The sequence below is a fragment of the Sceloporus occidentalis genome, unplaced genomic scaffold (genome assembly GCF_023333645.1).
Source record: "Sceloporus occidentalis isolate IW3139 unplaced genomic scaffold, rSceOcc1.0.p SCAF_2, whole genome shotgun sequence".
In the NCBI taxonomy this organism is placed as follows: Eukaryota; Metazoa; Chordata; class Lepidosauria; order Squamata; family Phrynosomatidae; genus Sceloporus; species Sceloporus occidentalis.
Genome location: NW_028316982.1, coordinates 118,704,718 through 118,731,254, shown reverse-complemented (window position 1 = coordinate 118,731,254; position 26,537 = coordinate 118,704,718). Strand labels below are relative to the sequence as shown.

Here is a 26,537-nt window from a genome sequence, read left to right as displayed (position 1 = left end):
GGGTTAGTACTGAGGATTAACGACAAGTACATGGAACATTGGTTCACATCTCATCCACGTCCACAGCAAGATGAACTGGATAGTCTAGAGAAAGGGTCAGCCCAGCTAAGTTCACAGGTTATTCCATTGTGAAAAAACAGTATCTAAACTGACTGCTTTACAGGGAAACTTGAACATTGCAAAATCCTGAAACCTGGTTATTTGACTGCATTCTTCAGTTCAACATCCACTGTAAATAGATTGGTCCTAAGGAACTGAATTCAAGCAGCTCTAAATCCTGAACCAGACAGGATGGCAGCAAGTCTCTCTCTCATATATATATATATATATATATATATATATATATATATGGAGGGTTGGGGAGTCAGCCACACACTCATTTTGCTCTCCATAATGGGAAACATAGATTTCATAGCTCCCATTTTATACATTACTGGGAAACATCAGTTCTCTGGAAGAACTGAAAAGTGGGGTAAGAGTGAAAGAAAATGCCTTCAAAATATTTATCTACCATATATACTCAACTATAAATCAACCTCATGTATAAGCCAAGGGCAGATTTTTGGGCCAAAATTATGGATTTTGATATGACTCATGGATAAGTCAAAGGTAAAACCTGGGGACATGTAATAAAAAACGTAAAGGACAAAGCAAAGCAAAACAATACCAAAAAACCTACAAAAATAGGCTTTAACTTTAATGTGATATCTTTGCCTGATTTTAACCCAGAAAAGCTGACAAACATACACAAATGTATTATTCAAATCTTTCAATGCCCAATTCCTCTTAAGGCTCATTTGAGGGGAAGCCTCAAAGGAGACTGCCATCATTTCCAAGTCAGACATTCAAAGCAGTCAGAAGCATTGCCATGGCAGACAGCAGAGGGCTTCTTTTAGGTGCGCTTGGGATGCATTAAGCTCTCACCATTCACTGCTCTCCTCAGAGAAAAGGATGGTTCCTTTTTTGATAACCATTAAGGTATCAAAGGTACACTGACTCACGGATAAGTTGACCCAGCTTTTTTGGGGGGTGACTAACATTTCTAAACTTATACATGAGTATATACAGTATATTGGATTAACTGAAATGAAAATACTGATATATGATCAACCCAGTACAAATTATTTTGGGAGCTTTAACATACTGTTCCTCAATTCCTAATAACTGTAAATGATTCCAGAAATGTAACTCAGCAGCATTACTTTGGCCCCATACAGACTGCCAAAATAATGCTGCTTTGGGTCACTTTGGAGGTATGCTGTTTAAATGATGCATGCCTCCAAAGAGTCCAGAAGCTGCGCCAAAGCCATGATCCAGTCCTAAGGACTGGAGCACAGTTTTGGTGCAGCTTCTGGACTCTTAGGATGCATGCATCATTTAAATAGTATATCTCCAAAGTGACCCAAAGCAGCTTTATTTTGGCCAGTCTGTATGGGGCCTAAGACAAACTGCAGAGGAGACATTTTGACAAAGTTCTCTCACAATGTTTCTTCCCATGAGAAAACTAATAAATGCACATTCATATACCATTTCTTCACTCTAACCAACTCTTGATTAAAACCAAGCATCTCATAATCCCTTTCATGTCCCAAGCAAGAATAATCAGAGCATACAAGAAGGCTGGGTTTCCAGTCTAAGCCTACGCTAAGTAAACTCCTGTCATATTCTGTCTGGCCATCCCAGTTCAGTCAACCTGTAACAGAAACAATGTCAATGCTACCATTAGCCTCTAATATTTTATCCACTTTGCAACAACATTTCATACAAACATCCTTAGTGGCATTGTGTGTGTCTCTGTGTGCATCTGTCTTCAAGTATCCTGTAGATTTATGGTAATCCCATGTATTTCACAGAGTTTTCTAAGGCAAGGAATACTTTGAGGTACTTTTGCCAGTTCCTTCCTCTGAAATGCACTTTACAGCACCAGGTGCTCATTGGAAGTCTCCCATGCAAGTACTAACCACTGCTGACCCTGCTTAGCTTCTAAGATCAGACAGGATTCAGTGCCTTTAGGGTAATGGCTTTAATTAAATAAAAATACAGTTTCTTTAGAAATGCAGTGTAAGCTGCAGCGTCAGGTCTACCCTTCAAAATTATTCAGCAGTAGAACTGCTGTCTCTTGCTGGAAGGGAGAGGGGAGTATGTTCCTCCACCATAAAGTGCAAGAGTAAAAAATGCAGAATAAAAACAAAACATTAAAACAGCTAGAGATAAATACAGACGTAGACATAGCTGTGGCTTGCTTGAATAATTCCCAGACTGTGCACTATAAGGGAGCAACTAATATGATGCGAAAAGTGCTCACCCAGAGGAGTGTTTGTCTATGGCATGGCTACATGATTTCCTGCTGTGACCTTGCCCCCTTTCAATTAACCTGCTTTGCAGGAGGGCAGTTTTACCCTTCTCTGCATTGGTTGCAGCTCAATTTTCCAGTCGCCTCAATAAAGAGATGCTGCAGAACTATCTACTTACAGAGCAAACTCCCACTGTCATAATTTGTTATTCACATTTGTTGTGGTGGTGCACCTTCGAGTCATTTCCAAATTATGGCAACCCTAAGGCAAACCTATCATAGGAGTTTCTTGGCAACATTTTGTCAGAGGAAGTTTGCCACTGCCTTCCCCTGAGGCTGAGAACATGTGACTTGCCCAAGTGCATTTCATAGAATCATAGAATCCTAGAGTTGGAAGAGACTGCAAGGGCCATCCAGTCCAACCCCCTGCCATTCAGGAAATCACAATCAAAGCATCCCCAACAGATGGCTATCCAGCCTCTGCTTAAAGACCTCCAAAGAAGGAGACCCCACATGATACATACCTAACATATATACAGTGGACCCTTGTTATATGTTGGGGTTTGGTTCCAAGATCCCTCATGGATGACAAACTCTGTGGAAGCCCAAGTCCCATTAAATAGAATGACATAGCAAAATGGTGTCCCTTATAAAAATTGGAAAAGCAAGGTTTGATATTTGAAATTTATACTTTTTTTAACCTTTTCAAACCATGTATGCTTGAATCCGTGTATAAAAAATCTGTGCATAAGAAGGGCCCTGTGTGTGTGTGTGTGTGTGTGTGTGTTGGAGTGTAAGAAGCTACATTATATCTTGCATTTCCTTTAGGAACTTCAAGGTGGCATACCTCTTTCCCCTCCCCAGTTTTTTTATCCTCACAACAACCCAACCCTGGAGGGTAGCTTATGCATGGTCATCTAGTGAATATCATGACAGAGTGGGGTCTGAACCTGGATCCTCCCAGTCCTAGTCCCATATTCTAACCACACTGAAGCATGAGCTTAATTAGAATTCAGAAAAAGAATGCTTAGGCAGTCAAACAATCTGTGGAACCCTAGCTCAGTCCCAGCAGACTTCTGGCACATAAAAAGACAGCCCAGCTGGAAGCCACAAGGGCCAAAAAGAGATGCCTTGGCAAAGCACACCAACATGGCATCAAAGCAACAGGCCTCTCACTGCTGGCCACCAGCCCCTGATGTTGCATGGGCATACTGCCTCTGAACCTCATGGCAAACAGCCTTTGACTAAGAATTTGTCTAACCCGTTTCAAAGCCATTTAAGGTAACAGTTAATATTCCATCGAGTAGCAGTAAATCATAGAAAACGCACTACCCAGATTTCCCGTCAATCATTTTCACTGGAAGACCCAGAGTTCAAGTATTATGAGATCAATTTCTCTCCCTTTCCTCCACCATTTTAAACACTAGTTCTAGTTATTTATTAGAAGAGTATATAGAGGAGGCACCTTATTCTTGCCCATTATTGTCATATTGCTGTCACTTCTTGCTGATCTGTTTTAACTGATGTTATTCCAGTTAAATGTTTTTATTGTTATTATTTTGTATTGATGGGAGGGAGGGTAGAAGGGTGGGGGTTTTCGGGAACTTTTTTTTCCTGTGACTTGTATTTGAAATTTTCCTTCTTCGATCCTCAAATGGGAGAGGTGGGATACAAATAAATATTTTATTATTATTTATTATTTATTATATCCTGCCTCCCAATCCAAAAAAGAAATACCCAAAGGTACCTACTTAGCAATTAAATCAACTAACAGGCAAAACAAAGTGAAGCAATATTGAATGAAATGCTAGTTTTTCCACTCCGCAACCACAATTCTCTAAAACAGAGCCTAGGTGAAAACAAGAAGGAGCAATGAACTAAAAAAAATTTTTAGAAGAAATACTAAGCATCTGATAACAAACTGAAAGCAAGGAACTAAATAAAGCCACTACAGCAAGGAGTTCCATATCCTGGGTGCCACAACAGAAAAGGCCTTCACCTACATTGCTTTCAACCCCACTGCAACAAGTAGAAGGATGCACAGGCAAGGCCTTACTACATGACCTCGGCTGGCTAGCAGCAGGAGTGGGAGAAAAGAGATGATCCACTGGATATCATGAAGCTAAGCCATTTAGGGCTTTAACAGCAATAAACCTATACTTTTAAACTGTGCCCAGGAGATAAACCCACAGCCAGGGCAGGCAATGGAACGATGTCCTGCCAAAAACCTGGCACCAACAAACACATTCACAGTAGTATTTTCAAGTGAGCTGAAGTTGCTAAACAATCTCCAAAAACAGGTTTTTATGGCTCAATCAAGTTTTCATGTACATATATTGTGTAAAATATCCAACATAATATAGGTCTGCAGGATTCCACGAGGAAAAAAGATGCCTCTGGAAAAGTACTGATCTATAAAGTCTTCTTGAGTAATGTAGCATGGTGGGTACAAGAGTGAACTGAGAACAAGCAAGGTTACTCACTGAAACCTTGCTTCCAACATGAAGTCATTAGGTGACTTTGGGGAAGTAACCATCTCTCAACTACATTGGTAGTATCGGCAATAATAATACTGCTGCTGTTGTTATTGTCATTGTGTGCCTTCAAGTCATTTCTAGTTTATAGCAACCCTAAGACAAATTGCCATGGGGTTTTCTTGGCAGGTTTTGGTCAAAGGGGGTTTGCCATAGCCTTCTCTTGAGACTGAGAATGTGTGACTTGCACATTATCAAGTGTGCCTCCATGGCTGAATACGGATTTGAACCAGAGTCTTCCAGAGTCCTAGTCTGACTCTTAAACTGTTACACTAACCTGCCTTAAAATGTTTTTACCTTAAGATGTTTTTACAAGGATTGTTGACATAAAGCATGTAGAATATTTTAGATACACGCACTATTTAAATACTAAGTATCATAGCCATATAGAACAAAAGGATGATTATAAATAAACACAAGTTAAAAGTGAGAACACACATGCTGCAGTAATCCTTGGACCTAGGCACAACAATATCATATTTTCACAGCAGGAGTCTACATGTTTTGGGTTGTCTTTTTGTGGCCCACCATAGCATTTCTTATTTTTATGTACCAGTGTAAAAGCTGGAAAGTGAAGAAAGGTGGCCAGGAAGAAAATAAACACATCTGAAAGAGTTCTATGGATACCTTGTACTTTTAAAAAAACCAACCAATAAATGGGTCTGACAGCAACCGAAGCCTGAATTCTGAAGTAGAAGCCAAGATGACTAAACTGAGGCTGTCCTATTTTGGACATACGATGTAAAGATATGTATCACTGGAACAGACAATAATGCTTGGCAAACTGGAAGGCAGTAAGAAAAGAAAAAGACTGCATTACAATTAAGGAAGCCACAGCCCTGGGTTTTCAAAACCATGACCAGGGCCCTTAAAAGTCTTTCATTCATAGGGCAGCCATAACCCAAAGTCAGCAAATAACAAGAAATTATGCTCCACAAATCTTTCCTGTCGCCAAGTTCTGTGACATATGTAGATAATTCAAGAAAGGGAGCCACAAGGGGGTAGCTCTTGTGCTTAGCTTGTGTAGAAAGTGCGCTCAATGCCTTGCTGGTATTGGCACCTTTGGAAGAAGCTGAATGGTAGGAGAGAGAAACCATCTCTGCTTTCCTCCCCCAATTCTTCTTATGAACTGGGTCTCTGTAGGAAACAGAAGCAGCACCTTCCTCTTCCAAATCAGTCTTCCTGTATGGCTGTGAACATATCTGAGAGCTTAACACAAGCATATCCACCCAAAAGTAATTTTCTGCACCTCACACATATGTCAACAGCAGGAGAAGCTAAAAAAATATTTAAGTGGGATGTGTCAAGTCAGCCTGTCTTCTCTAACCAGGAACCCTGCTCACTCTTCTCCATAAGCACCATAAAGTCCCAGTGTCTGGCCACTGGTGGCACCTAGACTGCACATGTGCCACCTCCACCTAAATATCGTTCTAGATTGAGAAACACTGCCAAGAGATGTGGACCTGTAAAACCACACTGCTGAGGAGGAAACCATTTACGTGGAGTCTCTTTTGCTGGAAACATGTCAGTGCTCTAGAATGGGAAGCGCACACAACCTGATTCCTTTTCTTGGTTAATCTTACTCTGTTTGATGAAAGCCTCATGCAAAAATGTATTACACAGTCTTAAAGCCACCTGTATGGATGTAAGAATGCCACGTTTGTATGCAATATTTTCCCCATCACATAGATACTTAGTAACAAGCACTACTACTACTACTACTGTATTATTAAACTTAACTGGATCTTTTGCAATCATTTCTCCACGGCAGCTGGATGTGCTTTCTGTTTTGATTTGCCTAAATTTGCACATAGGATACATTTCTACTACTACTGTTGTTGTTGTTGTTATTTTCTGCTCTGTGTGCATTTATGGTTTCACCTTGACTCTGGAGGAGCAACAATTGAGGAATCATCTCCTCCACCTCTCCACCTCTCAAGGCATCTTCTCCCACTAGTGCACAGGTATTAAGCCAACCCTCCCCTCTCGCTCAGCTTGCAACACCATCTTTTGTGCAATTTTGGTTGGCCTCACTAGGGCAGCACAGTTTTATGGATTCTGGATGTTACAGTACTCCACTTTCTAATGCATCTAAGTAAGCAGACAGAAAGCTACCAAAGCTCATGCTGCCCATTTCTTCTTTTCAGTGAGTCTCAAAGTCGCTCCAGGATCTCTCTATAAGTGATTCTGCAGACTGACACAGCTATATCTTTGAATCCTTTCCTTCACTGAGTCTCAAAGTCACTCCAGGATCTCTCTATAAGTGATTCTGCAGACTGACACAGCTATATCTTTGAATCCTTTCCTTCACTGAGTCTCAAAGTCGCTCCAGGATCTCTCTATAAGTGATTCTGCAGACTGACACAGCTATATCTTTGAATCCTTTCCTTCATTTAGTCTCAAAGGTGCTCCAAGATCTCTCTATAAGTGATTCTGCAGACTGACACAACTATATCTTAGAATTCTTTCCTTCATTTAGTCTCAAAGGCGCTCCAAAACCTCTCTGTAACTGACTCTACAGACTGACAAGGCTATATCTTTGAATTCTTTCCTTCACTTAGTCTCAAATGTGTCCCAAAATCTCTGTATAAGTAATTCTACAGACTGACACAGCTATATCTTTGCATCCTTTCCTTCATTCAGTCTCAAAGGTGCTCCAAGATCTCTCTGTAAGTGATTCTACAGCTTCTTTGCCCCTTCATCTCCAGACACCCCCCCCCCAAAAAAAAAAAAATCCTCTGCAGGGAAGGAACCCAAGCTAAGGAAGGCTTGGGACCCCTCCTGGGGCCCGACTCACCAGCTGTCTCTGTGGCCCCTCCGTGGTTGAGGTACAAGATGGCCAGGAGGTGAGGCTGGGTCTTCTCCAGGGCCACCCTCAGGTCCTGGAAGTGGTCCCTCTCCTTGGCCAGGAGGAGCTGGATGAGCAGGTTGGCCTTGCAGGCAGAGGCAGAGGAGGAGGAGGGTGGAGGGGCTGCCTCCCTGCCTTCCCTTTCTCCCTCTCCTTCCCCTTCTCCCTCTCTCCCTCTGGCTCCTTGCAGATTGTGCAAGTCCTGGGCATCGAGGGCTCCCGCCGCCTCCAAGAGCTCGACCACCTTGTCCACCTCGGTCATGGCCTGGGCCAGGCTCTGGTGACACTGGGCCAGCAGCTCTTTGTGCTTGGGCTCCATGGCAGAGGCAGAGAGGAAGACACAGGCAGAAAGGCAGGGACAGAGGAGACACACAGAGAGAGCGAGAGGATGCTTTGTGTTGGAGACCCTCCCTCCTCCTCCTTGCTTTCCTTCCTTCCTTCCTTTCCTCTCTTCCTTCTTTCCCTCCTTCCTTCCTTCCCTCCCCCGAGGCCCCGCCTATTCCTCCCAACCCAAAGCCAGCCCCACAACCACAACTTTCTTCCAGACAATGGAAGGGAAGGAGAAAGAAAGAAAGAAAGATAAAGAAAGAAGGAAGGAAGGAAGGAAGGAAAGAAAGAAAGAAAGAAAGAAAGAAAGAAAGGGGTTCCCAATGCCTTCCTCTTCTCCCACCCCCCAAAAGCCCCGAGGCTACATTTCTTCTTCTTCCCCCAAAAAGGCTGAGAAGGAAAACAAACAAACAAACAAACAAACAGGGAGGGCTTCCTCCTCAAAAGCCCCCAACTGTTGCTCTTGCGCCAACAGACACCCCCACTAAAAACAACAACAACAACCCCACACAACTGCTGCCCCCCAAAGCAACAGGTAGCAGCTCCCTGAAAAGGGGGGGGGGGGGTAAAGCCCTTCCTCTAGGTTTAGCTTCCCCCCCTGAAGTCTCCTCCACAGCCAAATAGCCTTCCCAGAGCTAGAGGGGGTGTCCTGAGGAGGGCTCTCAGTCCCAAGCCCCCCAAAGTCCCCTCTCCATCTCCAGCTGGGAAAGGAGGCAACTTGGCCTTCCCGCCTCAGTCCCTCATTTCTCTAGGAAAGGAGGGGGTTCATAAAAGAAGGGAGTGGAGGAGAAGAGGAGGCTTCAGGGCCTCCTTCTCTTCAGGAGCCCCAGCCTCCTCACGCAGCCATGTTTGCTGCTCCTCCTCCTCCTCTTCTGGGTGCCTCCTTCTTCTCTTCCTCCTCCTCCTCCTCCTGCCGCAGTTTTTCCTGGGTGCAGGAGAGGCATCCTTCTTCTCCTTCTCCCCCTGGAAAGGGACCCTGGCAGCCCTGAGGGAAGGAAGGAAGGGAGGGAGGGAGGGAGGGAGGGAAAGAAGAGGGAAGGGACCCCCAAAGCAGGAGCCCCTCAGCAGGAGGAGGAAGAAGAGGCTGCCTTGCTCCTCTCCATGCTAAGTTTCCTCTGCTGCTGCTGCTTCCTCCGCCATGGCTCCTGCTGGCCAAAGTGTGTGAGGCCAGGAGAGGCGGAGGAGGAGCTCCCTCAGAAAAAGAGGGAAGGGTTTCTCCTCTGGCCCTGGCTTCCCCTCCCAGGGCACCTCTTGGAGAGGGACCCACACACAACTGCCCAAAGAGGGCTGGGAGGGAAGGCATCCCCCCCCAACACACACCCTTCTGGGCTTCCTCCTCCCTTTCCAGCACACTTTTCTGCACTTGGGGCCCGAACCAACAGGCCAAAATAATGTCAGGGATGATGGGAGTTGTAGCTCTTCACCTCTGGCTCGAACTCACCACCTTGTTACGCACCGACGCTGACCAGATTTGGCCAGTGGTTAAAGCTTTGCTCTAAAGCAGCAGAGTTACAGAGAATAGGCTGAAGACCCTGACAAACTCTCCAAGCCTTCTCACTCTTGCTTCCACAGAAGTCTTCACACTTCTTCAGGATCCGGCTGGCTCTTGTATCTTCACCCAAGACACCAGACAACTCAGTAGTCTTATATAAAAGATCTACTTTATTCTACTATATACAGCTCCAACACAACTCCAATACAACAATACTCCTCACTACTACTACCCAGAATTAATGATTTCATCATCTCAGCCTTGACCACTTAACAATTCTCAGGTGTGTTCAATTATCCACTTTGCATTTCTGTCCTTGGCATTTAGGACTTGTTAATTGCATTACCTTTTACACCTGTGTGGCTCTTAATTGCTTCTGCTGAGTCACCCTGACTCTCACATACATGTTTTATTTCTTTCACTGTATATCCCATGTTGCTTTTTCCTTAACAAATAAAGCTGTTTCAGGCCACTTTGGAGGTATGCTGTTTAAATGACGCAAAGAAGCTGCACTCCACTCCTTGGGACCAGAGCGTGGCTTTGGCACAGCTTCCGGCCTCTTAGGACGCAGGCGTCATTTAAACAGCATACCTCCAAAGTGACCCGAAGCAGCGTTATTTTGGCCTGTCTGTTCAGGCCCTTGGTCTTTGTTGCTTCCTGCTAGCCCTCCACACAGGACAACACACCAACGACAACACCTTGAGAAAATGCAGGCCTGTGACTAACGTAGGGTGGGAAGGTATCGTTCGACACAACCTGCTGGCCTTTCTCTGGTCCAGCAGACTCACCCAGTACTTCTTCCACTTTTGGTCTTCACTGTGTCCTCCTTGCATAGATATTCCTCCATCAAATAACATACCAACAACACCTTGAGAAAATGCAGGTCTGTGACTAACACCATCTAACTGGTGTCGTAGGGTGGAAAGGTATCGTTCGACACAACTTGCTGGCCTTCCTCAGGCCCAGCAGACTGGCACCCAGTACTTCTTCTGCTTTTGGTCTTCATTGTGTCCTCCTTGCATAGATACCCCTCCATCGAACAACACACCAACAACAGCACCTTGAGAAAATGCAGGCCTGTCACTAACATAATCAAACTGGCATTGTGGGGAAGAAAAGTAGCATTCAACACAACCTGCTGCCTGCAGGCCTTCCTCTGGTCTAACAGACTCGCACCCGGTACTTGTTGTGTACTTGATTGCTTTTGCTTCCTGCTTGCATAGCTATTGCTCCAGAGAACAACACACCAACAAATAAATGTATTTTGTGCAAATAAACATAGCAATGTTTGGTGGATTTTCGAAGTTATTGTATGTGGTGTAGTGATTTGAACATTAGACTAAGACTCTGGAAACCAGGGTTGGAATCCCGGCTGGGCCATGTAAAACCACTGGGTGACCTTGGACAAGTCACATTCTCTCAGTCTCAGAGAATGGCAGTGTCAAGCCCCCTCTGAAGAAACTTGCCAAGAAAACAGCATGATAGGTTCACCTGGGGATTGCCATAAGTTAGAAATAACTTGAAGGCACACAACAACAACAACAACAAACATATGGCCAACAAGTATACCCTGAATATGTTGGAATATGTTCCTTATAAGTGGAGCTGGGATGCAATCCATGAGGGGCAAAATCTGAGTTGAGACACACAGAGAGAAAGCTAAACAGAGCTTTCTAAAGTGCAAAGCATCTCACAATGCATTATATTTGTTTTATCCTCTTGGTATTCTCCCCATTTTGGAGGCGAAGGGTTGAGGCTGAAAGAGAATGTTTTATAGTGCTTTCAAATATGTTGTGTTATCCTCATTTTGTTGATGAAGAGCTGAAGCTGAAAGAGAATGGTTTCTTGAACCCATGGGCTATGACATAGAAGCTGGCCACATGGTCCTTTACAGTCAGGGCTGAGGGATGGAGCATGGGGAGGGAGGCAATACAAATCACTCTTCCACAATACCCCAGAAATCAAGGAGAAATTTAAATCAAGTGTGGAAATGCTCTATGACAAACAGGGGAGCACATTACATGACCAAATACAAATAAAAATACAATGGAAACAATATGTAGAAGTACTCTACAAAATAGATGAATGGACGACAGTTTCAAAAGGACCAATATGAAGACAAGCTTCCAGTTTCAGAAAGTGAAGTGGAAATTGCTCTCCATTGGGGAAAAATAAATCACCAGGAGCAGATGTTCAAGAAAGAAAGAGGCACTAGGGATCATATTGCAAACATGTGTTGGAAAATGGAGCACACCAAATAATTTCAAAAGAAAATCAGCTGGTGTTTTAGCAATTATAGCAAAGCCTTTGATTGTATAGATCATGAAAAATTATGGATCACCCTGAAAGAAATGGGCATGCAACAACATTTGATTGTCCTAATATGTAACAAATATTACAGATATGTAATAAAATACTACTAACCTGTACTCAGGACAAGAGACTACTGTTAAGACAGAATATTGAGAAATGGAATGGCTTCATGTTGGCAAGGGGATCAGGCAAGGCTGCATTTTATCACCCTACCTGTTTATACTTATACACTGAGGATATCATAAATAAAGCAAGATTAGACTTGGAGGAAGGAGATGTGAAAACTGGAGGAAGGAACAACAACAATTTAAGATATGCAGGTGACACCATATCACTAGCACATACTAATAGTAGAAAACAGCAAACACTTGGAATGATTACAAAGAAAGTCAAGGAAGAAAGTGCAAAGGCAGGTTTACAGTTACACATTAAGAAAACAAAAATAATGCTCACAGATTATGTACATAACTTTGAAGGAGATTATGAAGACATTGAAATAGTTAAAGATTTCCCATCCTTTGGCTCTATCATTAATCAGAATGGAGACTGCAGTCAAGAAATCAAAAGAAGACTAGAACTTAGAAGAGCCACTATAAATTAATTAGCAAGATTGTGAAATGTAAAGACAGATAATTGAATACTAAAGTTAGGATTGTCCATGCCATTATATTTCACGTTTCTATGTATGGTTGTGAAAGCTGGAAGGGAACAAAGCTTAATAGGAAGAAAATCAACTCCTTTGAAATGTGGTGCTGGAGAAGAGTTCTACAAATACTGTGGACTGCTAAATGACTGTAGAGCAAACCAAGCCTCAGCTTTTGCTAGAAGCCAAGATGACTCAACTGAGACTGTTGTATTTTGGATATAGCATAAGACATAACTCACTAAAACAGACAATAATGTTTGGTAATGTAGGAGGCAGTGAGAAAAGAGGAACACCACATTCCAGATAGAGAGGCTCAATCAAGGATGCCATGGCCCTGAGTCTGCAAAACCTGAGCAGGGCTATTGATGATAGGAGGAATGGAGGTCTCTCATTCATCAGAGGAATTGAGGGGAGCTGGTACAGTCATGTGGACAAAAGGGAGGGTAGGCAGAGCCACCACTAAAATCGTTTCTAATATCTAGTCTAGAAGTATCCAAAGAGGTGCTGCGCAGGCACAGAACACCCCACTGTGTGAGATCTCAGATGACTACTTGAAGAACCACAGTTACAGGTGAGCAACCTGTTGTTATTTTTCTTGTCCTGAATCTGCCAGTTTCTAGAGTGATTCCAATTTCTAGAGATTTCACCTAGATTTCATGTTGCAGTTATAGGAGTGTAAATTAATGACCTCATTCTTAGTTAGATGCTGCTGTTTTGGTTTTACATGAAATATTTTAATCTAAAAACTTGTTTAAAGATTTAAAATCCACTGGCAGAGCAAGAATGTACTCCTGTTAGCCATTCCCACTGGCCCAATTAACATGGGTGGAACTGGGTAGATCTGGATGCTCATCCCCCGAATCTCTCCGTTAGCGAATGCCCACTAGATTTGAGGGGCATTTTAACTCGAATGCCTTATCGGGTTTAACTTGAAGGCGCCTGCTGTCAATCAAGCGACTGTCATAGGTGACGTTTACAGGGGCATCGGAAGTGTGATTCCCTCCCTCCTTTTTTTCCAAGAGCCATGCACAAAATGCCCCAAAATGCGCACATTTTGTCAACATTTAAAATCTCGTGTGTGTGTGTGTGTGTGGGGGCATTTGGGTCAGTGCAGGTTATGATCTGCCCTTGGCCCCATTTTCAACCCCAAAATGCAAGTTAATGCATCCTGTATCCCCCACTCCTTGCCACCCCAGAATGCCTCTTACACATGTAATACTAATAATAATAATAATAATAATTTCCTCACCTCAGAAATGCCAGAAAAGGATGCAATTGTCATGCATTCTTTTTTGCTTTTAAAAGCAATTCAGGGCTACCCCTGAAGAGTAGCAAAAGCATGTATCATTTTGCCAATTGCCTAATTTACAAGAACAACAAATGTAACATTCGAATTGTAAGATTGATTCGCAAAGGAAAAAAAGTCAAGCCCATTTGCAACATTTCCCCTTTGCTGGAAGCTAGCAAATAGAAGGGAAAGTGAATAAGCATCTAGCCATGTTCTATCCATATATATCAGCCTCAAGGGAAAAAAATGCACATATTTTGTCAAAAATAATTTTAAAAAATAAAAAGGGGAGGAAGGTGCCTTATGGGAGCTCTGGTTGAGGCCTTCCTTTGACCTTACCTGAACTGACCCTTTTCCTCCTGCTAGAGGAGCTTTGCCATTCATTGCCTTCCACTGAGGCTGAGAGAGAGTGACCTGTCAGTTCCAACTGACCCATGGAATCAATTGGGAATAAAAGGGAAATGCAGCGCAGGCATTCTGAATGTAGCATCCTCATATAACACTAATAATAATAATAATAATAATAATAATAATAATAATCCAGGAGCAAGAGGAAATGAAAGTAGAACAAGCAAACAGCCAAAAAATCATGCACATAAATTGTAAAAAGAGGCTGCTTCTGCTGCATCCATTTCCCTACATCCCCCAGCATAGCCCCACAGCCCTATTTCCCTGGGCAATCCTCCTCCTCCTCCTCCTTCCTTCCGACCCTCACCTCCCTCTGAGCTGCCCTGGCTCCTTCATCCTTCTCCTCCTGCTCCATTATAGGATGCCCTCCATGGCTCCCTTCTTCCCAGGGCTCCCTCCTCCTCCTCCTCCTCCTCCTCCTCCATCATCACTTTCTCCATTCCCCCCCCCCCCGCCCTCCCTCTGACAGCCCTTTGCAGCCCAAAAGTCACCCTGATTTCCCCTTTTTGCCTCCTGTCACCCTTTCCTCCAGATTCCCCTTTTTCCTTCAGCTCTTTCCTCCTCCCCCTCCCCTCCGATGAGGGGAAGGAATGCTCTGACCTCTGCCCACCCTCTGACCTTAATCCCTCCCTGAATTTGCCCCGAACATGATCGAGGGCAAGTTCATATTTCGCGGAACCCGGGTCTTTTGAGAAAAGACGGATTTTAGTCTGATTCTGGATACCCCGGGGTAAGGGTTTCCTTGTGCATGCCTCGACATGGATTGTGACAGAATCGGGCCCAATATGAACGTCACGTGGAAGAATCAATTTCAAAACTGGTGTAAAAGGTAATGTGAATGATCCCTAAGAGTACAGTGGACCCTTGTTATATGCTGGGGTTTTCTTCTAAGATCCCCTGTGGATAACAAAATCCGTGGATACTCAAGTCCCATTAAATATAATGACATACCAAAATGGTGTCCCTTATAAAACATGGAAAATCAAGGTATGATATTTCAAATTTATACTTTTTTTGAACATTTTCAAACCGTGGATGCTTGAATCCATGTATAGGAAATCCGTGTATAAGAAGGGACGACTGTATTATGATATCAGTACCACTCAGCCTCAGATTGAGGTGACTGTAACATCTGTAATGCTCAATGTCAGATCAATGGCGTCACTGGGGGTGAGGGGGGTATAGACTACCCTTGGTGACACCCCAGAGGATGGATTACACCCATTTGGGCTTCCGCCTTCAATGCAGGAGAGGTGAATTCATGCCCTTCCCAGCTGCTCTGTTACCTACCCTGCGGAGGAAGCCTGTTGATGAAGCAACAGGAGGGGCCATTGTGCCCCTTCTGTCCCCTCCCATGGCCTAACTTGCCTGGCCATAGCGACACAGCATTTGCAGAAGGAGGGAAGGCAATGGAGTCTGCCACAGCAACCCTTGCAGGGGCTGGCCAGGCAGTGGGCTGCTAAGGAACAGGGTAAAGGCCTCCAAGTTAGGGAGGGAGGGAAGCCAGATCTCCCCACAATGGCAGCCCTCTGCACTGGGTGACCCCCTAGCTAGTGAAGCCACTGCCCCAGATCAAGTTGATTGACGTATCAGTAGTGTTTAGTCTGACTGCTCACTCCGATAGTGTGTAGGTAGGATTTTCTGTGACAGAGTTGTTCGTTCTGCACTGATTAACACAAATGACTAAAAAAGGATTCGCTAAAGGTACATCTGTCGGTTCTTCCATGATAGCATCTTTCTTCACTGGCAATGAAGAGTGAAGTTGAGGGGAGGTAAGATTTCAAGTTTAATAGTAAGAGCTGGTTTTATTCACCTTCCCGTCTGCCATTGGCCACTTACATGATTGCTATTTTCTAAAAAATTTCACCCTCCATGAAAATTTTTAAAGGGGTGAGGAGTGAAGAAGGGACAAAAGAACAAGCTGTGGGTGGTCAGAGCCCTGCACTCTTTTTGTCTTTAGTCCTGGAAATAATGGGAAAGCAAGATCTGTGCCAAGGCTGGTGAATTTTGCCACCTCCACACTAGAACAAGAAATGTCTTGAAAACAATTGTCAACCATTGCACCTCAATGGTGTAACTAATGTGTTTCAGGCAGATGTGAGCTATCCCTCAAATAGAAGTTTCTATCTCAGCTATAGTTATATGATTGCTTCTGGGAGGAGTCTCCTTCATTTTGCTCCTGTTACTCTGCTAGGCTTTAGTGCTGCTGTTAGTCTTTTACTACCCACCAGCTTGTATCATATAAGGGTCTTCTGAGTTGCAGGAGGACAAATTATATTTTTAAAATGTAGCCAAGCAGCAATACTGGCAAAATTTTAATGTATTATTTGTACTAATATTTTGAACAATCTAGTCGCAGAAATAACTCTGATTTGTTACTGAACCACTTTCCTCATAGAATGAACTCATGCTTTTCACCACTGTTTGCTCAAGGAACACACACAAGTACTTTGTCTGGTGTGTTTTGTATTGTGCTCTTGTACAATGCACTACACGCCATTTATGCCTTCAGGATTTTGCTTTTGGTCATATTAGTACAGGAAACTAAGGCCTGTACAGATGGGCGCTTTGTGCCGGCCTGGGTCCGAATTAGGGTTGCAAGGGGGCTGAGCATTTACATACTCAGCAACCCTACCGCACACTCTGGCCACCATCATGGTGTGCATCTGTCCATACGGGGTGCACCATGATGACATCCATGTGGCACAGCACCCAAACAGTGCTGTGCTGTGCGGATATCATCATGGCACCCTGCACACAGCCTAAAAAGAACCTTCCGGGGATTGGGTTCTTCTTAGGCCTCCCGGAGGCCACAGCATTTGGTTGCCACAGTCTCCATCCAGGGCAGAAATGGGTGGTGTCTTGCCACCCCTCTCTGCCAATTTGTCCAGCTCCTTAATTTTCTATACTCACCAACCAGGCTTTCAAGAAAGAAAGACAACTGTGAAGAGGGTTGCCAGGCTGGGACTATCCCAGGCCCTGAATCCAGCATCTGATACCTCTGAACAACCCTTTGTGATGTCACAGGGAACTCACCTTGGTATTATTACAAGGGGCAGTCTCTTGTGGTGTCATTAAATAAGATACATTAAGTATCAATCACAGTTGCACAGAGTTGCCATTCAATAACAACCATCATATTTAATGAACAAGCACACACTTTTCAAGGCAATACTCTTGTCCTGAAGTATCTCTCCCTCTCTGAGGAATGGAGAAGATGGTATAAGCCCCAAGATCTGGGAGCTGTAGTTGTGCTGTCACAGCCTAGCCTCCTGGGCCACCATATGTTTTGAAACTGACAGCCTAATTCATCTTACTTTTTAAAACAAAACAAAACAAATAATTGCTATCTGCTGGACACTCTAGTCTATGCCATACCTGCTTTCAAAAGGAGAGTAATTCCATAACCAACCTAATTCCCTTCTTTGGTTTTGTTTATTTTACACATTAATGATCTCAATATCAATAATTATTTTCAAAGAAACATAATCATTATGAGAACTTGAAAGAAGCTAGTTAAAAGAACAAATTTCTTGAAAGTTATTATTATTATTATTATTATTATTATTATTATTATTAACCTTTATTTATGAAGCGCTGTAAATTTACACAGCGCTGTACATGCAATTTATTTCCCCAGTAACTATATGCAACTGTATTATACTATGTAATTTAATGAGGTTTTTTTTTTACTCCTTTAAGAGATGGTGTTTTTCAAGTAATGACGTGTTACTGTTGAAAAACAATGAAGTAAATAGTTGCCCTTTTAAAAGGAGTGAAACTACAGTATAATGGTAACATTACTTTTATGAACTCGGAGCTATGTATGGGTGGGATAGTAAATGTTGTCACTATGATAACAAAGGTTAGAATCTGCAAGCTAGATGTTTAATGTAGCCAGAGTTTGAGTTTGAGTTAGTTTTTAAAAAAATATATTTTTATTAATACTCAAATTAAAATAAAATCACCCCACCGCCATTACATTTATACACATACACCTACACTGTATACACTATACACTATACACTACTATACACTAGCATAAGTATTGACAAACAGCAATGAACTACATACATTTATACTTCAACTTCAACATATATCACATTCAAAACAAATTTAGACTAAAACAACTTCCTGTGCTCTATTGTCCATTTATCACTTGAATTCTATTGTTTTTACCTCTATGTCAAGTCTTATAACAGTTTTCTGCCATGAGTCAGTTTTGGTTAATTTGGGAATCTTGCTGCTGCACAAAAGGTATTGGAGCTTCTCAATATGACATGCATGTTGGTACACTCTCTTCCCTGTTCTGGAATCCTCTAGAATTCTCAGAACAGGACAATTATTCCATCACAGCACAGTTCCTTGCTTAACATACTTGGTCCTGTGAAATTCTGTGACTGTCAGGCAACCTTCATGACTGGTCCTACTATTTAGAAATAATAGGTGGAAACGTGAGTCTTCCTGTACACTTCCTTCTCCCAGCGACTTCCAGATTGCAATTAAACTTCCATTCAGTCTTTGCCTTTTAGGTTGCAATCCTATACCCATTTACCTGGATGTAAACCTCACTCAACTCAGTTGATTGGATACAGACTCAGTCATACTTCCATAGACCAATTTAAGGTATGGCTAACAAATTGTGATGTTATCCTCTTTCATACTACACAATTGTGACACTATGATTCCACATTAACTGTCATGGCTGCATCCTATAAAATCCTGAGGTTTGTAGTTGATTATACAAGCATAAAGCCCCAACAGGATTTTGGCCATTGAACTCAGCCAGAATAAAAGAAGGCCAATTTAGGGCTAATAGCTGGGAGAATGCTTTTGTTTACCCTGGCTTCTAGGGCTCTTATGCACTAAACAATTATAGCACTTTGATTCCACTTTCCCTGCTTGATTGCACCTGATGGAATAACAACAACAACAACAACAACAATAATAGGATTTATTTATATGCCGCCCAATCCCTGGGAATCCGGGCGGCTTACAACAGAGGGGATAATAGATGGTTCCCTGCCCTCAGCTCCTGATGGAGCTGGGCTTGCCTGGTCAACTCTCTCATAGGCCAAAAGATGACAGTTATCTAGATAGATAGATAGATAGATAGATAGATAGATAGATAGATAGATAGATAGATAGATGGATGGATGGATAGATGGATAGATAATTTTGGTGAAGGCCTAGAGCTCTCTGGCTGAAGATTCTAAATACCCCTCCCAAAACTGCAAATCCCATTATTCCATGGGATGTTGTAGCAATTACAGTGGAGTCATAATACTACAGTTGTGCAGTGTGGAAGGGCCCCAAATATGGTCACATTTTTTTTAGATCCAAGCCAAGTAGAACTTAACTTCTAAGCAAGCATGTGTAACACTGCATTGTTAATCTGCTGAATTTGTAAGATAGTAAACCATGGCACCAACCATTTGGTGCTCCTTTGGACTGTCATCTATGCCCCTTTCCTGCAAGAAATTGAAGGATTCCTGGTGAACCACACACAAATAGGAAAGAGATGATAAGATACTGGGACTTGAGGTGGAAGGTGGAAGTTGCTACAAAAAAGCTACAGTCACATTTGTTAATTCAGCAGCATATTTATTTATTTATTTGAAAATTTATTAAACATATATAAAACACACACAAATACTACAAATAAAAACACATACTACAATATACATTCATTTACCATCTAAACATTTAACATATACTCCATGTAACCCCCTATTCTTCCATATTGCAACAACTCAGCATTAGTGTTTATCTCTTTCAGCATTCTCTAATCAACATATCCATTCCTTTTAAGTGGTTTTCATCCCTTCCTCATATTGTCACTGAAATCTCCTCTTCATGTTCCTTCTTTCCCCTACTATTGTACTTGTCCCTAACTTCCTTAACATACCATTTATCTCTTTCCAAAGGAGCACCGAAATCTCTAATATACCTCTTTCTTTTCTTCCTCTCCTCCTTACCCTTCCTTCCCTCTCCTCCTATTTCTATTTTCTTCCACTTGCTCCTACCAACTTCTACTTACTTTCCCTTCTAATCTCTTTCATAATCTAACTCTTCTAATCTTTCTTCCCTCCATAACACCTACATGTCATCCATTTCTTATATCATATCTTTCCACCCTTTCATCTACTTCCTCTCTTGCAGCATATTTAAAAGGTATAGATTCAGAACCACTATGTTGCAGTCTACCTTTTGTCAAAATTAGCCGTATGGTGGCTTCCCCAGTAGACCACAACTTCATATAACAGAAATGAAGATAGTGGAGATAACCTAGATACAAACGTGTTCCATGGAAAGCCCTGGGAGCTCAGGACAGCAGGATTGCAAAAACCCTGACTAGCTTCCGGGGATGGAAAGCTGGACACATAACCAGAGATATCAAATATACAAACATGTGTCTGGCCACAGAATTACTTCTCAATCCTACAAATGACAATTTAATGAGTTCTACTACTCATTACACAACCACATCCTGTTCCACTTGTGCGAGTTGACAGATTGACTGAAGCATAACTGGGAGCAGTTCCCTTTTTAGCTCTCCCTGTAGAAAAGGATGTTGAAAAAAGGAAGATGTTTCAAGCTTGCACTTTTGAGATTCAGATGGACAGGTGGAGAGATGATGTCATTGTCTGGTACGTGTGCAGATCTATCAAATACACACAACATTGTGTCCTTCGCCTTCTATTTACAGTCTTAGGTTAATGTGGAACACTAACTGCTATTGCCACAAGAATTCTGCAAAAATGAAATCTGTCCGCATCCTTCTACCACACAATAGAGAATGTAAAAGACAAACAACTTTCAATTCAAGCTATTCCCCAGCATAGGCCCAGAAACCTTCCCTGTTGTCGGTGTTGTGAACTTCCCATGCCTTGATAAATTTTAAATAATAATAAATAATAATAAATAAAATTTTTATTTGTATGCCGCCCTTCCTACGATCAGGGCGGCTCACAGCAGGTTAAAATACAATCAGATTAAAATACGCAATACACAAATTAAAATACACAATAAATCAACTCAACAGCAAAAAGCCCCCATAGCCCAACCTCTTGGCCATGGAAGAGGAGGGAGGCCCACAGGATATTTATTCAGGGAATGCCTGTTGGAATAGGAAGGTTTTGAGATCCTTCCTAAATTGGGCCAGGGTCGTAGACGAGCAGAGCTCTGTGGGCAGCGCATTCCAAAGGGCTGGGGCAGCTATGGAGAACGTCTTCCGAGTAGTGGAGACTAATCTAGCCCCAGGCACCTTCAGTAGCTGCTGCCCAGACGTTCTGAGGGTGCGAGGCGGAATGTACGGGGAGAGGCGGTCCTTTAGGTATCCTGGGCCCAAGCCATTTAGGGCTTTATAGGTAATTACCAACACCTTATATTGAGCTCGGAAGCGAATGGGCAGCCAATGGAGATCTTTTAAAACCGGTGTTATATGGCTGGTTCTGGGAGCGCCAGTAACCAGCCGGGCTGCCATGTTCTGCACCATTTGCAGCTTCCGAGTTTGGTATAAGGGTTGCCCCATGTAGAGCACATTGCAGAAATCCAGTCTCGAAGTTACCAGAGCATGTACAACAGTTTCTAGGTCCCTCTGGGCCAGGTATGGGCGCAGCTGGCGGATCAGCCGAAGCTGATAACAGGTGCTCTTGACCGCCGCATTCACCTGAGCAGTCAGGCGAAGCGACGAGTCAAGAAGCACCCCCAGACTGCGCACGGAGTCCTTCACAGGGAGCGTGACCCCGTTCAGGACAGGTGGAACCACCGCCATTCCTGGACCAGGAGAACCTATCACTAGTACCTCCGTTTTCTCTGGATTCAATTTGAGTCGGTTTTCCCTCATCCAGCCCATTACTGACTCTAGACAGGCCACGAGAGGAGAGACGCCATCCCCAGTCACTGCATCAGTCGGAGACATAGAGAAAATGATTTGGGTGTCATCAGCGTACTGATAACCCCGCGCCCCATGTCTCCGGATGATCTCTCCCAGCGGTTTCATGTAAATGTTAAATAGCATGGGAGACAGAATGGCTCCTTGAGGGACCCCAGTTTTTAGGGGCCTCTCATCAGAGCACACGTCTCCCAGCTGCACCATCTGGGACCTCCCGGAGAGGTAGGAGCGGAACCACTGGAGCGCAGTGCCCCCGATTCCCACCTCTACCAGGCGTCCCAGAAGGATACCATGGTCTATGGTATCGAAAGCCGCTGAGATGTCCAAGAGCACCAGCAGGGACACGCTTCCCCTGTCGATGCTCAGACGGAGATCATCGACCAAGGCGACCATGACCGTCTCAACCCCGTAACCCGCCCGGAAGCCAGTTTGAAATGGGTCCAGATAATCCGTTTCATCCAAGACCGCCTGAAGCTGGATCGCAACCGCCCTCTCGATCACCTTTCCCAAAAATGGTAGCAGCGAAACAGGCCGATAATTATTATGTATCAGGGGGTCGAAGGAGGGCTTTTTTAGGATCGGTTTTACAATGGCCAATTTAAGATCCGATGGAAATAGCCTGATGAAACTTTTTTTCTTCCCTGAAAATGGCATAGGTGTCTCTTCTGGGAATCTTCAATATTTGTTTCTGTTTTTTCTCTTTGAAAGTGATATTTAGGAGGAAACCAAATATTACCTAACATATAGAATGCTTTTGGTGTTCAAACCATTTCACAAGCACTACCACAACAATAACACCACCAAGTTATGGAGGTCAATATTATTATCCCTCCATTATAGATGGTCAGCTAAGTCAGAGAAGGCATGAATGCACTGGCATGCACATGACCTCCTAAGAGTTTATCGGAACCAGGAGAGCATCTGAACCAGGATCTACTGAATCAAATCTTTTAATCAGCAACAGCACTTTTGTCCTTTTTCTGATTGCAGAGGTAAGTTACTAAATTAAGAGCACTTGGGATGAATATTCAAAAACACTGAATATGCATTAGGCAATTATTTAGCCTACTTTAAATCATCACCCATTTATACTCCTAATGAGAGGAGACAAACAATTATTAAAGACAGTCGCACCTTTCTATGCCCCTTTTTATTTCAGTGCAGGTTCATATATGGAACGATGGTTGCAACTGCAAAATGGGGTACGTATTCCTGGTTAAGTACTTTCTAGCATACTTCCCATAATATGAGACATGGAAATGTACAATTTACAACAGAGGAGGAGAAATCTAGTTTCATGATTCCCAGAAAGTGATAATGGGAATCATTGACAGGTGAGTGAGCTGGGTAGAGTTGCCTATTCCTAGATGTCACAAAGAATGATAGGCTGGAAGTGAAAATCAAATTTTCTATGTGGAGGCAGTTTTATCACTAGGGGGCATTAGGAGTTCAGACCGTTCCCGGTTAGACCATTAGACTGGCGTGACACTGGGCAGCAGCAAGGTATCCTAGAGCCCTCCCACAAGAAGGTGCCACTCCTGTGGGGTGCCACTCCTGTGGGGTGGGGTGGGGATAGGGGTGAAGTTGCAGGCTTTTCTCTTTGCTCCCCCTTCCCACAGCTTTCCCCTCCCGATCTGTTTGGCTCCTTTCTGCCACTGTCCTCTGGGAGGGGTCTTTGTTGTGACATTCTCTTTTCTTAAAGATGGAGAACTTAGATTATTGTAATATTGACAGTTTTTGGCATGATGTTTATTGATATTATTCAATCAGATTTTGTGTTATATCCCTTGACTGTTTTTGTTATGTTTTGCCTCATTACTAATCCCATTATGTTTGTCATGAGATTGTCATTTCTGGTATGAAGCACAGTAATTATCTGGTTGAATATGTCACATTCCTGAATACTTTAGCCCACTATCCCTAAGTGATATATGTATACATTCCATTTCTTTATTTACAGTGTCTAGCTTCCCCATCTTCTTCATTCTCACATTCCATGTTCCTATTATATGCACTGTACAGTTCTGGACTTTCACATCTGAGTATGGCAGCATCTGAACATGCTTTCAGCCCATTGCATTACTGGACACAGCACTACTTTTATGCTCTTTTCCAGTAGCTGTTGAATGGCTTCTGACCTAGGGGTATGTTACTTTCTGGCACTATCTCTTACTTCCTTTTGGATGGTTTCATGATCAGTGGTGTCACTAGAGGGTTGCGGGAGTATGGACCACACTACATGACACTCCAGAAGAAGGGTGACACCTGGTGGAGCCCTCTCCTGCTTCAGTTGGTGTGGTGCTGCTGCCAGTGTCTGCCTCTTCTTCTCCACTGCTGTGGCTCTTTCCCTGAGGTGGAAGCCAATGAAGCAGAGGTGAAGGAGGGGCGAGCCCTGCCCACCTGGCTTCGCCTCCATCCAGCTCCCTCCTCATAACTAGTAGCATCACTGGGGGATTTGGGGGGGAGTGGACTGCATTGAGTGACCCTCCCAGAGGGGGATGACTCCCAGTTAACCCATGCTCTGCCCCTCCTTGTTGTGGCTTGGTTTCCCTCTGAGGAAAACCAAGCCACAGTAAGGAGGGGCGGAGAGGAGGGTGTGTGCTCAGCATGGCTGAGACTGGCCTCCCTGCACCTCCTTTGTGAAAGTCCTCCCTCCACTTTGGAAGCCCCATTCCCAATACTGGGTGACACCACAGGCAGGCACACCACTGCTCATGAGGAAGCTGTGTAGAGGCAAAGGAGGGGGAAAGCACGGCACTCCTGACTTCGCCTCCACCCAGCTACCTCCTCACAATATGATGATAATAATAATAATAATAATAATAATAATAATAATAATAATTTATATCCCGCCTGTCCCTACGGATCAAGGTAGGTTACAGAAATACAATTAATACAATCAATTACAAAAAAATAATAATCTACAAACAAAAAATAAGCCCCCATCCCTCCCACCAAAGGAAAAAAAAGTAACTAATAAAAATACAATTTAAAATAGTTAAAAAGGCGAGTTGAAGAGAGACAATTTAGGGTAGGGAGGACAATTGGTGTCAAAGTAAGGGAGGTCAGCCTGACAAGGCCTGTTGCAAGAGATCCATCTTGACAGCCTTTTTCAAGGCATCTAAAGTAGTAATGTGATGGATCTGCTCTGGCAGGTCATTCCATGCTTTAGGAGCAGCAGATGAAAAGGCCCCCTGGGAAGCCGCAGTCAGCCTGGTCTTCATTGGCTGCAGTAGACTCTTCCCAGAAGACCTGAGTGTGTGAGGTGGACTATAAGGAGGAAGGCACTCCTGCAAGTAAGCTGGACCCAAGCCATGTAGAGCTTTAAAGGTGATAACCAACACCTTGTACTGTGCCCGAAAACTAATTGGCAGCCAGTGGAGATATTTCAAAATTGGTGTTATATGGCCAGCTCTCAGTTTACTGGTGACCAATCTGGCTGCCATATTTTGCACCAATTGAAGTTTCTGGACTTGGCACAAGGGTAGCCCCATGTATGAGACAGATCTATAAAAGCAAGACAATAATTCAAACATGCACACTGTATTTTATGGTTGTTGGATTTTTGCAGGCAATATATGCAATTCCCTTGAGTCAATATATTACAGTGGGTCCTTGTTATCTGCTGGGATTTGGTTCCAGGACCCCCCATGGATAACAAAAATCCATGGATGTTCAAGTCCTGTTAAACAGAGTGGCCTAGAAAAATGGTGTCCCTTCTATAAAATGGAAAATCAAGGTTTGCTATTTGGAATTTATAGTTTTTCTGAATATTTTCAATCAGTGGATGCTTGAGTCCATGGATTAAAAAATCCGTGGATAAGGAGGGCTAACTGTAATTTGACGGAAAGCCCACTCTTTAAAATCCGTGTGTAAATATTCAAAATAATCAGCAAGCAGTTGTGCCTGCAATATAAATAATTGCTGTTCAATCATTAATTCATTCCAACCTATCTGCATTTATTTATTGTTTCAGTCCTTATATCCCACTGTGATATAAAACACGTTGAAAATAAAATAATATAAAGCAAAATATAATAAATGAAATAACCCCACTTGCAAAGTCTCAGCATGCTACGCAGTATTACTGCCCTAATATAATGTGGTGTGCTGGCAGTAAATCTCACCAACATTTCCAAAGAGCTCCACACCCACACAACCACGTGACCCCATCTGTCTCCCGCCTCAAACATCTATGATGTGAATGACATCACAACATGTTTGTCCATGTTCTCTGCATTGTGTTGTGTCAGTAGAGTGTCTTTATTTGGGTGAGAAAGACACAGCAAGAAGAGTAGCTCTTCTGTCTTGTCACACAAAGTGTAAACTCACTTCCCCTGCACAGTAGGTCATTTCCAGCTAGAAGTCACTCAAGTCAAAAGTCATCACTGTGGTGACAATCAAATTCCAGCTCAAGATACACGGAGAATCTTTTTCTCTCCCTCGAGTGGTTAAATTGCCCAGAAGGGATATAGTTCAACACAAACCTGC

The 26,537-nt window shown here is 43.2% G+C and overlaps 1 protein-coding gene across 5 annotated transcripts in view; it reads right to left on the bottom strand.

The window, feature by feature from the left end:
• LOC149318931 (disks large homolog 5-like) overlaps positions 1-8,965 on the bottom strand; it is a 149,478-nt gene extending 140,513 nt beyond the window's left edge. For all 5 annotated transcript variants that reach the window (XM_089510704.1, XM_089510706.1, XM_089510705.1 and 2 more), the window contains exon 1: positions 7,625-8,965. In XM_089510704.1, coding sequence (XP_089366830.1) covers positions 7,625-7,994 — 370 coding nt within the window. In that variant the 5' untranslated portion in view covers positions 7,995-8,965. The remainder of the gene's footprint in view (positions 1-7,624) is intronic.
• Between the last annotated feature and the right edge of the window lie 17,572 nt (positions 8,966-26,537).